The sequence below is a fragment of the Heliangelus exortis genome, chromosome 5 (genome assembly GCF_036169615.1).
Source record: "Heliangelus exortis chromosome 5, bHelExo1.hap1, whole genome shotgun sequence".
Classification (NCBI taxonomy): domain Eukaryota; kingdom Metazoa; phylum Chordata; class Aves; order Apodiformes; family Trochilidae; genus Heliangelus; species Heliangelus exortis.
In genome coordinates this window covers 19,892,332-19,907,531 of record NC_092426.1, presented here as the reverse complement: position 1 = coordinate 19,907,531, position 15,200 = coordinate 19,892,332, and the positions used below count along the sequence as shown (strand labels likewise).

The 15,200-nt window shown below is 39.7% G+C and overlaps 1 protein-coding gene across 2 annotated transcripts in view; it reads right to left on the bottom strand.

Annotated features, from left to right (window-relative positions):
* SEL1L (SEL1L adaptor subunit of SYVN1 ubiquitin ligase) overlaps positions 1 to 13,518 on the bottom strand; it is a 32,161-nt gene extending 18,643 nt beyond the window's left edge. Inside the window, exons 1-6 of one of the 2 annotated variants that reach the window (XM_071745842.1) lie at positions 13,352 to 13,518; positions 6,636 to 6,673; positions 6,059 to 6,281; positions 3,614 to 3,781; positions 2,912 to 3,017; positions 1,474 to 1,636 (exon numbers count right to left, since the gene is read on the bottom strand). In XM_071745842.1, coding sequence (XP_071601943.1) covers positions 1,474 to 1,636; positions 2,912 to 3,017; positions 3,614 to 3,781; positions 6,059 to 6,281; positions 6,636 to 6,673; positions 13,352 to 13,427 — 774 coding nt within the window. In that variant the 5' untranslated portion in view covers positions 13,428 to 13,518. The remainder of the gene's footprint in view (positions 1 to 1,473; positions 1,637 to 2,911; positions 3,018 to 3,613; positions 3,782 to 6,058; positions 6,282 to 6,635; positions 6,674 to 13,351) is intronic. The other variant, XM_071745841.1, reaches the window with a different exon arrangement.
* Between the last annotated feature and the right edge of the window lie 1,682 nt (positions 13,519 to 15,200).

Genomic DNA, 15,200 nt, shown 5'->3' with positions numbered 1-15,200 from the left:
GTTTCTAAATCATTTATCTGCCTAGGACACTAACATATCTTATCAGAACTCAGTCTAGTGAATCAAACACAAGCAAGACACTACTACTTCTCTGAATGCCAAATCTAGACCCAAAAGTTCTGAATATAAAAGGTGTCCATGTTTAAAGATCTGCAAGTGAAGATGAGCATATCAGCCAGGTTATTCACGGATCCTATTTCTCTCAAAAAAACAGTATTAGCATACAAGAACTATGACCTTCTCTAGGTCAAGAACTATGACCTTCTCTTACCTGTTTGATTTACTAACAGGTCCTACAAATCTACTATTTTGGATCTGTTCTGCCATGGGTAAGTTGCATGCATGACTATAAATATAAACAGCTAGAATGCACAAAGCTGTTTGGCAGAGGCTTTTATAAAAGTTATTTTTATTCTTAAAATTTACCTAATTACTGCTCTAACACCCGACTCCAAGAAGTAGTAGCACAGAAGATGACAGTGCTACAAAGGTGTCTATATTTCCATGTCTGAAGAGTATTCTAGGCAATTCTGAAAGTGCAGGAAAAAAAATACTAAAAATGACCTCCTGCAGACAGTACTGAATTCTGGACCAATAAAGATCAAAATCTTCATTCAGACATGAAGTCCCTACAGAAAACACCTTCCTGCTTTCTATGGTACATCAGCAAACTGGGTAATTCCTAAAGATGACACTGCCAAAGCAAAAGAGGGAACTAAACAGTAAGCACAAGATGATATTGAGAAACTGTGGTTGGTAATGCCCACATTTTATTACATAACATGTAAAAAAATTACATAGGAACAATTTTGTAATGTTCAAAGGCACACAGACAAAGTGACTCCCCATTCACTAAATAGCTTTCAAGATTTCTAGTTTATCAATTCCTACATTCTAAACTTTTGTGTGTGTAAATCTACCTACCTCAAAGATAAAACTGCAGGTTAAAAGCCACAACATCACACTCAAAGTGCAAGAAAAAAGTTTCAGAGAAGATTTGTTGGTGTAGTGACCTGTATCAAATTTTTGATGCATACATCCTATCTAGTCAGTCTTACAGATAAAAAGACCACCACTATACTACATTAATGGTAGTTGAATGCTGTTTTTCTAAACTGAAAGAGAACACCTGTTTCCAGGTGTTTACCCTGAGGGTGCAGGTGCCATTTGTTTGTGTATCCTCAGTAACACCAGCAGCATGCAGAAGCAAAAGCATCTGGGGGATAACCTTTGAACCAAAGCATTAATCAAATATATTTCCTGGATGAGAGCCTGAACCAAACATTTTTACTTGAAGTCTTTAAACAATTTAGAAATGCAGCACTGCTGTCTTTTTCAACCAAGCAGCTACTTACTGTTCTCATTCTATTCTGGATGCAAGAACAATCTATAAAACCACCTTAGAACAAGTACAAGCTATAAAATGATTTATAAACCTACAAAAACTTCTGTAAAATCTAAGGACATACACACCATTTGTCCTTTAGGAGAACCTTCTTCTGTTAGTTTTTCAAGTAGTTCTTTTGATGACTGGATGTTCTGCTTCAGGTAATCCCCAAACAGCAAAGCATAAGACACTTTCTCCATTGCCTTGGTATGATTCATGTCAGCAGCTTTCAGGAGATATTGATACGCTCTTAAAAGAAAACAATTTCTTTATCACCTTGAGGCAAAGAAGCAGATTCCATTCATAAACCTGAAGATTCTGGGGAGGTGCTCTGTTCCTCTGTTTTAGCATTTATTTTCTACAAATGCATCTACCTATGGTCATTCTTAACACCTCTGAATTCTCAATCTATGCAACAACACAAATGATTTTAGCCAACAGAAAAAAAGGATTTTAATATTCACTCAAATGCATGCAAAGAAACATGCATTTCCTTCCCAGAAGACATATAAAAAGCTAAAGGTCAAACGATCATCTTTTAGAATCAACAGTTTAAGAGCTGTATCAGGTACCTAGTAGAATTGCTACTTGCGCAGCTTGACAGGTCACGATAAAAAAAGAAGTCTGAAGAAGACTATGAAGTCACTTTTTGATTTGTTGAGTACAAAATAATTCAAGCAAAACCACAAAGTACCAGATCCAAGACAACAATTTTGTGATAAAACAGTAATGCTCACAATAAGAAAGCTCTCCAAAAACACCCCTTTCTATTTTAGCCTCAGAACTTAATAGGAGCTGTTCCACACAAAATTTCACCTTCTAAGAAAGCACAAGGTACTCAAGAGAACTAAGATTTAATATTATTTTACAATTCCTTTTACTTTATCCAAAGTAAATATTCAAATATTTTATCCAAAATAATACTAGTTAGTCTACCTTTTTCTTTGCCAAGGTTTGATGGAGAGTCTCTAGCTGTACTTCATTTTCCCTGCCACATAAAGCAAAAGTACAGTCCCCTATCTCCACTAACAAGTTTAATGTAGTAATAGCACTCATGTAATAAGCAGCAGCTTGAAGTCACCACTTAAAAGAAAGAACAGAAACAGCAGGACAAGAAATGCTGAATTTTCCCACTTTGAAACAAAATGAATAGAATGTAAAGAACATTCGAAAACAGACAATTATATTGTATCATGTTCTCAGTTTTTTTCTGGGCAGTTGCCACATATAAACTGTAGCTAGAGAACTGCAGTATCATCTTGCATTACACCTATGTTTTGACAACACCATGTCTTCAGAAATTAATCTTAAATAATTTTAGTGGATTCAGAGAAAAGCAGACAGATTTCTTTTTCTAAATATCCTGATATTAATATTTATTTTCAGTACTATCACCACATAGTTTGATGCTAAGTTCAATAAAGTCCTATGTCCAAGGGCAATTAGCTCAAGTTATTTTTCAGTTAAACCAAAGTGACCAGCCATATCATCCTTTTCTTGAGGGGGTGGAGGAAGTAAACTTACTCTTTCTTCTGAGCCTTTTTACTGCTTTCATTAAGGATTTTCATTCCAGTCTGATAAACATCCTCAGCTTCTTGCATCTGCCTCCTCTTATTAGATTGCTCTTCAGCTAAAAAAGAAAATAGTATATTAAGAGCTCAACTTACACAGTTCAAGACTATACTCTCAACATTCTTATTTATTCTAAAGGGAAAATACAGCCAGAAATGTATTTCTGAAAACAATAAACAACCAAATGGTTACAAAAAGCTGTCTAAAGGTCATGCTGGATATTTTTGTTAGACAGTTTCTTCTCATGTGATGTCTGTCATGTGAGAACTTGCTTCAAAATATTATTTTCATTGCTCCACAGCAAGCTGTACAAGGAAGAAAGGTTCCTGGAGAAGGGTTGCCTTTGTGCAACAAATCAGCAAGTATAATGGGAAATACTGTTAAACCTTATACTCCTACAGCCTCGAACACTTGGAGTTTTATAGATGCCTTCACTGCAGGATTTCTCAAATAGCTTTAGCAAGAGGCATTTGCATTATAATCTTTTCCATCATTAAAACCTTGCCTTTATAATTACTTGTATATGACTGTACAAAGTGACCATTAATTTATGACAGGAACTTGTAGACCCTGAAATAAAAGGCACTAATAGGACTGAAAACACTGGCTTGTGGAAGCATTTTTCGGACAAGAACAAGACATAAGGATACTTACTTTCACAGAAGCCCCACTTTTGATCTTTCTTGTAATCATAGGTTGTTGCACACCAAAGCCTGCCATCTTCCCTCCCATCTGCAGTGCACTCTGCATACTCTTTCTCCATAAACAAAAAAGGGAAGTGGCAAGGTTCACCATCTGCAGTGCCTCCAATAGCTGTCAAAACTGAAAATACATACCCAGGAATTAAACTACTTTCCTTTACACTCCACAGATTAATCTGCTACATGTAGGAAAGCACTCCTTTGCTGGCTTTGATTTCTATGAATTGCGTTTGATCAAGGTTTTATTAAAATGTCTACATTACAAAAGCCAGAAATAGCACTTGAAGAAACATTATTCTTATTTTTAATTATTAACTCAAACAAAAGGCATGTGCTTTCTCATATTCCTTAGTTCTAAGAAAATATTTTTGTTTAGATTGGAGAAGGCAAATCTGAGTTACATTTTTATTGCCCACCAATATGAACAGGCCTTCCTTTCACTGTCTTACCTCTGCACTCCCTTCCTTATGCAAGAGACAACCCTCCAAGTGCATTCCAGTGCATATATTGATTTTAGCCTCAGGCTTAGACATAACCATGACAGAACCAATCACACTGCCACACGTGATACTGAAAGTACCTGAACATCAGCAGGGATTACACTTAGAACATAAAACTGTAAGATAACACTTTTATGAAACCACTATGAGTCCAGACATTTTCTACTGTTACATATACTAGTACTGAAAACTTCATTTCACTTCACCAATATATTTAAATTGCATTCAAAATTACTTTGAATGGTGCAATTTATCTCTTCTCATGCACTACAACTTCAAAGATTGCTGATTCTAATACTGCAATATATTTAAATAAAATCAGTCTTCAATGAAGGCTGAGAATTATCATTTTCTTTAAAATTAATTTTTTCAATTAGACTTTTATAAAGGTTTTTCTCTTTCACTTAGCTAGATCTAGTAGGTAGGTTCAGCTTCATTTAAAGACATTTGCAAAGTCATGCAAGTGAGAATGTCAATTATAAGGTGTTTTCTCAAGTTAAGTTTGTAAGTCTTATGGTTACAGACAAAGCTAGTTCTTTCTTCTAGCATCTACTATTTTAAGTCCTAGAGACCATACTAATTAAAAAATTTCACAATGATTTTTTGAAGCATAAGGCAGTCTCTAGGACTGGTTAGCCTGTTCAAAATTGCTGTTCATAATTTGATTCCCTGGCAGATGTTCCACCACACCTTGTATTCCATAACATACAAGGAGAAAGGTAATTTTCAGAAATTTCATTAAAAAATGTGTTCAGATGCATTTAGCTTGGAATCATTTTAGTTATCTGTTAATCACAGAGCAATACACAAACTCATGGTAAGGGTACATATAACTGCAATTGATGAGATCTCTTTATCACTGTCATTTGAAAAAACTCCAGGTCCAGGATATCAACACTACCTGAGAAATTCAAGTTTTAGTTTTATTGTTTTAGGACACTGCCTCCTGTACTAAAAGCAACTGCACACAAACCATTTACATAGTGCTCTGTGAAGTTGGCTTCTGGTAGAAGTTCACTGTACAATAAAGTTATGAAATTACTCTGCCCCAGTCTCTCCCCTTGGCTCTTTATTCTAAATTCAACCATAATGCTGTTACCCCTGCCTAGAGAGTAACAAATACTAGCTCCTAAAGCAATGACCAGTGTAATCACAGCATGAAATGCTCACCTCAGTTATTTTATCATGTACTTAAGGAATAATAAATAGGAATTGAGGGAAGTAATTTACCCAGAGGATGAATTATTTTTTTGTCAAATTGAATATGCAAGTAGCAGCTTAACTTTTTTACTATGTCTGAATCAAGTATATAGTATTTTATCCTAATATTTTTTCCTTATTTACTTTTATCTCATCTCATACTTCATGTAGCAGAAAACAAACACTTGTAAGTTTTGGTTACATTAGCAAGATTCCTTGGAAGAGGAAAATAAATGGAACAGGAATTGCGAGCAATAATATATATAACATATATATAACATATAACCAGCTCAACATATAAGCTGGTGGACAGTTTTAAGCTTTTAGTATCATTTAGTTTTTAGCTTTTTAGTTTTTAGTTTGTTTTTTTTTTTTTAGTATGGAATTTAGCTTGTTACAAAAACATAAAATGCAAAAGATAAATAACTAAAAAAAATACCATTTTATTTCATAAAAGACCTCTTCACTACCTTCAGTATCCTGAAAAAAATGTGGGAACTCAAATAATTTTATTTTAACCGCATGGATTTCAATCACAATATATTTGAAAACTTTTTGATGTTACTTCTAAATGGAAATGACAATTACTATTCCGTTCCAGAAAGGTTATGTTCAGAACTACTCTGTGTTCATCCACATGCCAAAATTACTCAGATGCATCTTTACTGCCACTTGTTCAAAAGTCAATGAGCACTTACCTGGACTCTGTAACTCTGCTTCATCTAAATCCTTATTTAACAGATTGGACATTTCTAGAGAGTTCAACTCTTCCAGTGAATTCTCTTTTTCCTCCTCTTGACTGTGAAAGTTCTCTTCATCCTCCAGCTGAGAATCTGATTTCCCTGATTCAAGGAAGATCTGACCTGCTACCACTCGAGTTCCTGTGGAATGGTCCTTTACCTGGTCCTCTGCAGATAAAGTCTGAAAGCAACCACATAATTCAGAAGATCAGAAACAGAACAGCAGCAGCTGGCAAAATCCCAAAATGTTACTTTTTAAAGATCTGATTAATCAACACACAAAGTTTCAATAGTAAGATAACTAGTAAACTGAGCTTTCTCTGTCAGCTCTCACTGACTCTATCCTTTCCGGTTATTTGAAAAAAATATTCTTTTCAAAGATTTAACAAAATGTTAATTCTTCTGACGAACAGAAGAAATTAATGAGGCAGCAAGAGCTACAAAATAATTTAAAACAAGAATTATAGTTCTGAATATCAGACCTTTGTTCTCACTCCACAAGAAAAACAGAATGACTGGCAACTTATTTCCTCACCTTTGACTCCAGTGATTCTTCTTGATTTCCTTCTTCATCTGGAAGAGATGTCATAAATCAGCAAAACTTTTCCGCAAGCAATTTTCTCAAAAATTAGTTTAGCTATAATACTGTACCATGATTCTGAAACATTTACTGTACTAAGTTGACTTACACACTTCAGAAAGATCTTGTTAGTGTTTCACAGATGATTTTGATCTTCCTTAAATTATGACAACACAACTGTGTGTTCAATCATGGAAAAAAGTGTTAAATTAAAAAAATAATAAAATAAAAAGCCAAGGAATAAAACCCAAACATCAATCAATCCTCTAGATTACTATACAGTCTGAATTGTTCCAGTCCAACTAAACTACTTTAAAAGTTATTCAAGTAACTTTTACTTAAGTAACTCTTGAATAAAAGTTACTCAAGTGAAAAGGATCTTTGAAACCCAAGGTTTTTAGTCACTAAGTCAGCTTCTGTATATAAACAGCTTCAGTAGTGATCAGGAAATTACATTAATAACAGCCCATTTATAATTAAATATTGCTGTTCATAGAATGCTAATTAACTTTGCCTGATCAGCATACTCAAACCTTTACATAGAGCCTCTCCACAGACCTCTGAGAAATTAGTTTGTCTTTAAGATACTGTTCAAGGGCTGCAAGTTTTGTTTAACTGTCATCTTTCTTATCTGAATAGGCTAAAATATGATATTTGATTAGAAAAACCTTCAAAGAAAAAAATGAAGAAGAAAGGCTATTAGTCAGAGACCTGTCCAGAGACAGAAATATAGGTGAAAATGAAAGACAAACTAATCAGAAAAACTTATTAATGAAAATTTTTACCATGGTTTTGCAGAACTGGGTTTCTATTTTCTCTGTTTCTGTAACTAAACGGGCTACTCCCTGTGCTGCAAGCAACTTTGTTTGCGCTATCTTCTCAGCTGAAAACCTCTAAAATTATCACAGCCAAAATGTGACTATTCCCAGCCATCAGCACCTGATACCACCTTGTTTACGTAAAAAAAATCCCCCACATTTGAAAGAAGGTGGTACAGGCCTCCCTCTCTCCAGTACAAAACTCACCTAAACTGCAACAAAAGCTCAAAAGATAAACAGATGACTAAGCAAAGCTGCCACTAACTCCTACTACATTTAGAAATCCTCCCCTTTGGAGACTCCAGAGTGTGTAATGCTCTGCGTTGGCATGCGAGAAACCTGCACTAGGGCTAGAGAAGGTACCTAAACTGATAGAAGTTGGTGCTCTACACACAAGATACACCATTTAGTATGGTGTGGTTAGCTGGAAGACTACCAGCATAAATACTGAGAGACAACAAAACTCTCCAGAATTTATAGCCCTCTTCTGAGTTTTGTAAGCATTTTGCAGCAAACAAAACTTGCATACTTTTCATCCTAAAGTAAGTGTCTTACCACAGTCATCTCTACAAAGATGACACTTCAGTAGCTCATGTTTTAAAGACTATTACTGTAACAGATCTGCTGCAGGTATTTGCAATGAAAGGGCTAATTTGGGAAGCCAGATTCCAGAAGGCAATTTCCACACTGTTATGTGAATTACAACTTTTGATTAGAACAAGTAAAAAGATGAGGATCAACTTCCAGCTGTAACAGCATAATAAAAACCAAGAGAAGCTGCAAATCTAAGGTGACAAGAAGTTTGACGGTGCAACTGGGACAGATACATTGTGCTTACTGAAGAGCATATTTTAACAGTAGGATCAAACTCAAAAAGTGTGACTGTCAACAGACAGGGTTAAAAAAGCATGTTACAAAGTCGGCACGGGTGAGCAGCTGCCCGCTACAGATTCAAAACTGAAAGTGTGTAGAGCTCTTCAGAAAAACTTGTGGGGACAGCAGAGAACTCCAGATGAAACAAACAATTCAAGCTGCAGCATAAGAACAAACACCAATTTGGGAAAAAAAAAATACCAGAAGAGGCATAAGAAAAAAACCAAAAAACAAGGCTGGCTGCATTTTTGGCAGATCACAGTGCTTATCAGCTTGAGGAATCTGACAGATAAGGCTCACTGCAGTTAGTCACAAGAAGGTCTGCCACTGAACTTCAGCACATCAGATCACTATATAGTAGTTGTTTTAAAAATACACCAAAAGTAAGTGTGCATTTAGGGTATGTGCTGGTTCTTTCTATTTTGAAACCATGAGACAAATTTGAAGTTACAATGTTTCCCACTAATTACATTCTACAACTTAAATAATTTTGATCTAAACCCAAATGCCACTCCTACAACTTCAAACTTCCAAGTTTGTCAAGAGATTCACACATACTTCTGGAGTTGGGGAACATGAAGAGTTAACCTACCCAGCAGCTTGTATGCTGCTATTAATATATACAAAGCACTTACAGCCTACCTGTTACTGCAGTAAACAAACATCATGCGACTTTTAACAGCTATACCAGCTCAGGCACTTGGTTTTCTCTGCTCAAAATCAGTTAATATGACCATTCTAGACCATTTTAGACAGCAGCAGGCCATTCTAGATTTTTTAGTAAAGGCTTTACTCACTGATTTCAATTTGTGTAAGGCTGACATTACAAAAAAGGACCACACAGGGTCATATACCAGTCAGATAAACTACATATGCACATGTATCAAAGAATAACTTTGCTGTAACTCCATACACAAAGTAAAAGGTTTACTAAATTGAAAAGCAAGAGACACCTGAGCAACATAAAATAGAGCTCATTAAATGTTTGCTCTTCTTCCTTCAAAGTAAATAAAGCTCTTTCATTTCTATTGCATCATTTAAATTCTCTCTGAAGGAACCAGCTTTGTTATTAGGAAGTGGTACTTGAATAATTGTTTTCAAAACAGCAATTCCAAAACAGCACTAGAGAAACAACAAAACATTTAGTTTAAATATTTCAGCTCTGGGACTTCCTTCTAAGTTAGGGAGATGAGATTGCAGTGATGACCAAAAACATGACTGGAGAAAGGATCACTGACAGCCTTGTTATTTCACAGAACTGCTGGTTAATATGCACTCAGTACTCATAAAAGTGTGTCTGCTTCCAAGAAGCAGTTAAAACTATTCTGCAAGTGTTGAAAGATCTATGGAAGGTCACAGTTTGACCTAAGAACAGCTTATTAGTCAAGGCTCAGCTACTGAACAAATTCACAGATGTTATGCTTGTGCACCTGCTTCAGAGATTAAAGCTGATAAGTCAGTTTGTTTTTCCACAGTTAACTTTAAAGAAAAAAATTAGGTTTGTTACCACAACATTCTATAAACCCCTTCTGAAAAGGCCAATTGGAAATTAATTTTACCATTTGTTAAACAAATTAGAGAGATCCAATGATATAGTGAAAGGAAAAAGTAGGCAAAAATTCTTGTAGCTGCAACAGACAGCTGACAACATTGTACAGAATGTTCCCCTTACAAACAGTGCAGCGCTGCAGATACTGCTGTGCACTCTCACACCAAGCCAGGGCTCTAGAGAACTCCACACAGCTAAACACTTGTTCCAACCATCCACTACTTCATATATAATTAAAATCACCTTTAAAATTTATTCATTTTCCCTTGATTAGAAAGACCAGTGATCAATTAGTCTATTTAAATATAGCGAAAGCACTCGGCAGCCTATGCTAGTAAAAAGATCTTACCATATGCTGGATAAAGATCCTACCATTTCGTGAGAATTACCATTTTCAAGACAGTACTACAGAGAGAGGGGCAGAAACAAGAGGAGCTATGCAGTGTGATTCAGCAAAAAGAAGGTCATTAGCTTGAGGGGGCTAAACAGTTCCAAAGTTTTGCCATATTATAAGAAAAAACTGACAGCCTATAAAGCTAAAGGACTGCTACTATCTGAGAAGAAATAGTTTCAGTTTTAGACTGGTCACTCATCTTCAGGAAATCACCAACTGCTTGCACTTACTGAATTTTTGGCTATCTCCCAAAGCTCTGATGAATGCCCTAACTGATGACTGTAGTCAGCTTTCTTCCAGTTTTTAACAAGCTCTTCAAGCTTCAACATTAACACAATACAAGTAGTGAGAGTTTGCATGCTCTAGAGCAATGTTCCCTAAAATGGGGTTTGCATACCCCAGAGCCTGTGCTAGGCAGCCCACTGGGGGTGCAGGAAGAAAACCTTTTGTACTGTTAATAAAAATTTTCTTAATACCATGTTTATTTCAGCTTTACCTCCTTCTTTTATATTTTCTATTTTTGTTCACGTTTTATGATGTACATAATGTTAGTACATACATGTGTGTTTCTAAGTTAAACATTAAGAATGCAAGCTTGAAATTTTTTTTACTGAGAGGGACACGTGAACAAAAAGGGTTTAGCCAAAATGGCTCGGGAGCATCCATTTCAGAGTTTCTGTGGTATTTTTTAGTTATTTTTTTCAATGTTCTTTTCATGCAACTGACTTTAAAATAGAATGCAAGCCCTGTTCATCCCATTCAACTGTTGACTTCAGCACAAAAATAGACCCCTTAGCACAGATGCTATTTGTGCTACATGAACTTAAAACATGCATTAAGTTATGCAAAATCCTTAAGTGGCATCTATTCAGCAACACTAATTTCAAAGTATCCTTGGAAGCAATAAAATTGTTCCCAGTTACAATCTGTGCAGTGTATTCATTTTAGTGCAACTACAAGATCAGGACACAGGTCAATCCTCACCCTGAAGACAGATCTTTTCCCAGTCTCCTTGCAATTGCCAACTACTTATAAAATTTTCTTTGTTGGAACTGAGATTCCCAATGAGGCAACAAGGTAGCAACTTCAGGGAATGTTTTTCTGTTAGGCAAGTAAAATCAGAAGAGTCAGGGAAAGCTATTGAGCTCTGCTGTTTTTGAGATGATACAGAAACTTCCTACAAGTATATGAGTGTGCTCATTTGTTCTACCCATTAATTTGAGAGTATGAAAACCCCTGCCTGTCACTGAAGTTAGCCATGAAAGGTGCAGGACAGTCAGAGGAAGAACTGCTTCTCTTTAGGCAGAATGAAAGAATGTTTACCTCTTAGTTTGCGAACAAGGGAAAAAAACCCAAACAACAACAAAAAACTAACCAAAAATCAACTAATAGTGCCAACCAGGAAAAATAAAATATTTTTTTAAATGTTTTTGAAGAACAATCAACAGAAGCAGAGGGCCATTGCTGCCGTGATAAACAGAAGACAGCCAGCTTCAGCTGGTACATCATTTTTTAGCTGCTTTTGCCAGTTCCCCCTGGATTCCTTAGCTCTCTCTCTCCCCAGGTCCCTATGTTCAACTTCTTTGCTATCTGTATACGTTTTAAAAAATACTACCCATTTCTTCAAGTTCACCATTCACCTCAAGTTTCCAAAAGCTGTTTTCAGCAAAGTTTATGAAGAGTTAGGGCTTAAAGCTATAGCTAAAGGACAGTCTCCCTGTTACTGTCTGCTGTCAAAAGCTGGACTCCAAACACCCAACCTTTATTACTTCTGAACATTAATGAACATTTTTACCTCACAGTAGTGACTGAAAACAGCTCTTAATAATCCTTTATGTACTGTACCATGTGCTTTCTTGGGCCTACTGATTGTATTAATTCAACTGACTCTAAACACAGGGTTTCATATTCAGAAACACAAAATTGTGAGAGTAGTAAAGCAGTCAAGACAGGAGAGTTGCATGCTAGAGCAGCCATAGATGCACACTTGAACAGCACATGATTTTTTTCATTTAACTTCCATGTACACAACAGATGGTTCCTCTGACCTGAACAGTCTCATCTCACCTTGCCTTTTTTCTTTATATACACTATTAGTGATAATACATCAAAGTCTGAGTACATCTCTGTGGCTTTACAGAGCTTGTATGTACTTTTATTACACCTTAAGAAGTGCTAAAATCCCACTTAAAAAGAAAAACATTGTTTCCTCCCGCAAATATCACTGACAGCCTAAAAGCACATCCCCAGGAGCACTGGGTAAGGCCGTCTACCAAAGGACTGCTTTCTGGCGTTAGAAACTATATAAATGAATGCACTGCAGGTTCTCACACACCCCCACCCATAGTGGAAAGAGGGTGTGGGATGTAGAAAGCCCAGGAAAGGAAGCAGATGACAACATCCGAGAAGCACACAAGCTGCATAACAACAAAGGAACTAGAAAAAATAGTATTATAGCGACATAATGCAAGCCCCTCTATATATTTGCGTGGGAAAATTGTTCTGATAATGCCAACATCAGCGTTACCAGCTCCTCAAAGGAAAATGAAGAACAGGGAGGAAAAATCTGTCTCATCTTGGTTTTGAACAGCGCAGGCATTACAAAGCAGGCTCCTAACGATCTGTTTCAAGGCAAGAAGCAGGATAAACAATGTGCTCATCCTCACAGGCCTGCCGAGCCACCCCCGGGGAGGCAAACCCAGAGGCACAGGGCGAGCAACGGGCCTGCTGCCCCTCGCCAAGCCCGAGGGCACCACTCGGAGCACCGCAGCTGACAGCAGCCCAGCTCCCTTCCCTCCCCTCCGCCGCCTCAGAGCCCCAGCGAGGACGGAGCTGCCCCCACACACCCCGAAGCCCCTGCACTAACACAAGGTCCCCTCCCCCGTCGCCGCCTCCCCCGCGCCCCGGAGCGGTCAGCAGGATCCCCACCGACACCGCGGCTGCCCCCCCTTCTCCCCCGCAGCAGGCCATGGGGGGCGAGGCCGCCACAAGAGCTCAGGCCCAGAGAGGCGCGGAAAGGCGAAGTCCCGGTACTCACCGGCCGCCGCCAGTCCTCCGGCCCAGAGCACCGCCAGGCAGAGCAGCAGCAGCCCGAGGAGCTCCCGCCGTCCCATCCCTCCGGGCTCCTGAGGGGCCGCCGCTAAGGGGCCCCGAGTCCGGCTGCCTGGCCCAGGTCCTGGCCCTGGCCCTGGCCCCGCCCCCGGCCCCGCCGGCACCAATCCGCCGCCCGCCCTGACGGGCAACTCCCGACTGCCGCCCGCCGCACACGCAACCCCCGGGCACGGCTTGCTCTACATGGCCCGCTCCCATTGGCTGCGGCAGGGACGGGCCGCGGGTCACGCCCTCCTCCTGGCCAATGGCATCACAAATGGAAAGCGCGTGGCTCAGAGAGCGCCGGCCACGCGGCGCGCCCCTTCGAAACAGCGGCGCCGATTGGCTCGCGCCCCCGTTCCTACAAGTCCCAGAGTGCTCTGCGGCGGCCCCGCGGCGGGGCGGGACCCAGCGCACAAGTGCGCAGGTTGGGGCGGTTCATTGCGCAGCTCGCCCGCCTTTGGGGGGGATGTCCTGAGCAGCTCTCGGCAGTTCCGCGCTCGGTCCCGAGCTCGGGAGGCGGGGCCGCGCCGCGCCGCAGCGCCGCCTTCGCGTTTAGAGGCGAACAGGCCGGCTGGGGAGCGGGTCCGCTATTCCGTGCGGGGCCCGGCCTGTGGGCGAGCTGCTTTGTGCTGTCCCTCCGTGGTGGTCGGAAAGGCGGGGGCAGTAGCGGAGAGGAGACGGGGCTGGTGGTGGCCTCCGTGGGCTATGAGGGCAGCGTAGCGTCCGCTCCGAAGTGCGGCTTTAGTGCGCAACAGGAGAGTGAGGGAGCGGGGGCAGCAGAGAGGAGGGAAAGGGAAAGCAGCGGCTGCCCGCGGGCAGGTCCCGTTTCTCTTGCGGAGGGGGATTGTGTGCGTTTCTGTCGGCCTTCTAGGCCGACAACCGGTATCGTGACTCGGAGCAGAGCGAAAGTCGGAGCCGTAGCTCCAGCCTTCTCTTTTGGGGCACCCGGAGAGGGAAGCTAAAGGTTTACATTAACACTAAGTCTTAAATTTTTATGTAGCATTTTAATCTGCCAGTAAGTTTTTATATCAAACTTTTTTTGTTGGTTTTTTGTTTCGTTTGTTGTTTTTTTTCCCTAGTGGAAAACTGGTTTATGGCTTTAATTTGCTACTAAAAGCAATAGAGACCCCTAGTTCAGACAAGAATTGAGGCAGCTGAATACACTTTATTGAATTATGTGTGTGGGAAGCAGCAGTAAGTTAAGTATCTGCCTAACCCAGCACAGCTGAAGCATGTGGAGATCACAAATGATGTAAAAGTAGAACTTTCTCTTTAGAGGGGTGTCAGCTCTGGGAAGGGGCTGAGTGGGACATAACTCGAGGTCTCTTGTTAGACTCACATCTTTCTGTAGGTCTCCTAAAAAGCAACAAGAAGCAAGGAAGGGAAGCCAGCATCCCAGCCTGTAACAGACTGAAAGACAACTGGACAATAAATGTTACTGTGTCCCAGGACCATGCTGTGTTATGAAATGAATTTTCACACACTGCTTAAATAGTCTTAAGCTATCTCATCCTTCCAGCTCTGCAGCTGTGGTTTTGGCAGGGCAAAAGTAGCCACCAGTGGCCGTGCTTTTTTCCCCCATGAGGGCGAACAGCAGAATAAGGGGAATCAGTCACACCTGAGACTGACTGAGGCTCAGTTTTCTGCCTGCTGGGCCTGGGTATCCAGGCAGGGAAATGAATGCCTGTGCTGCTGCAGCTAGGAGGCTTCTGAGTAACATCCTTGTGCCTTGGGGAGATAGAGTAAGTAGTTCTGATTCTCATTAGGATAATACTTTAATATTTTCTAACTCG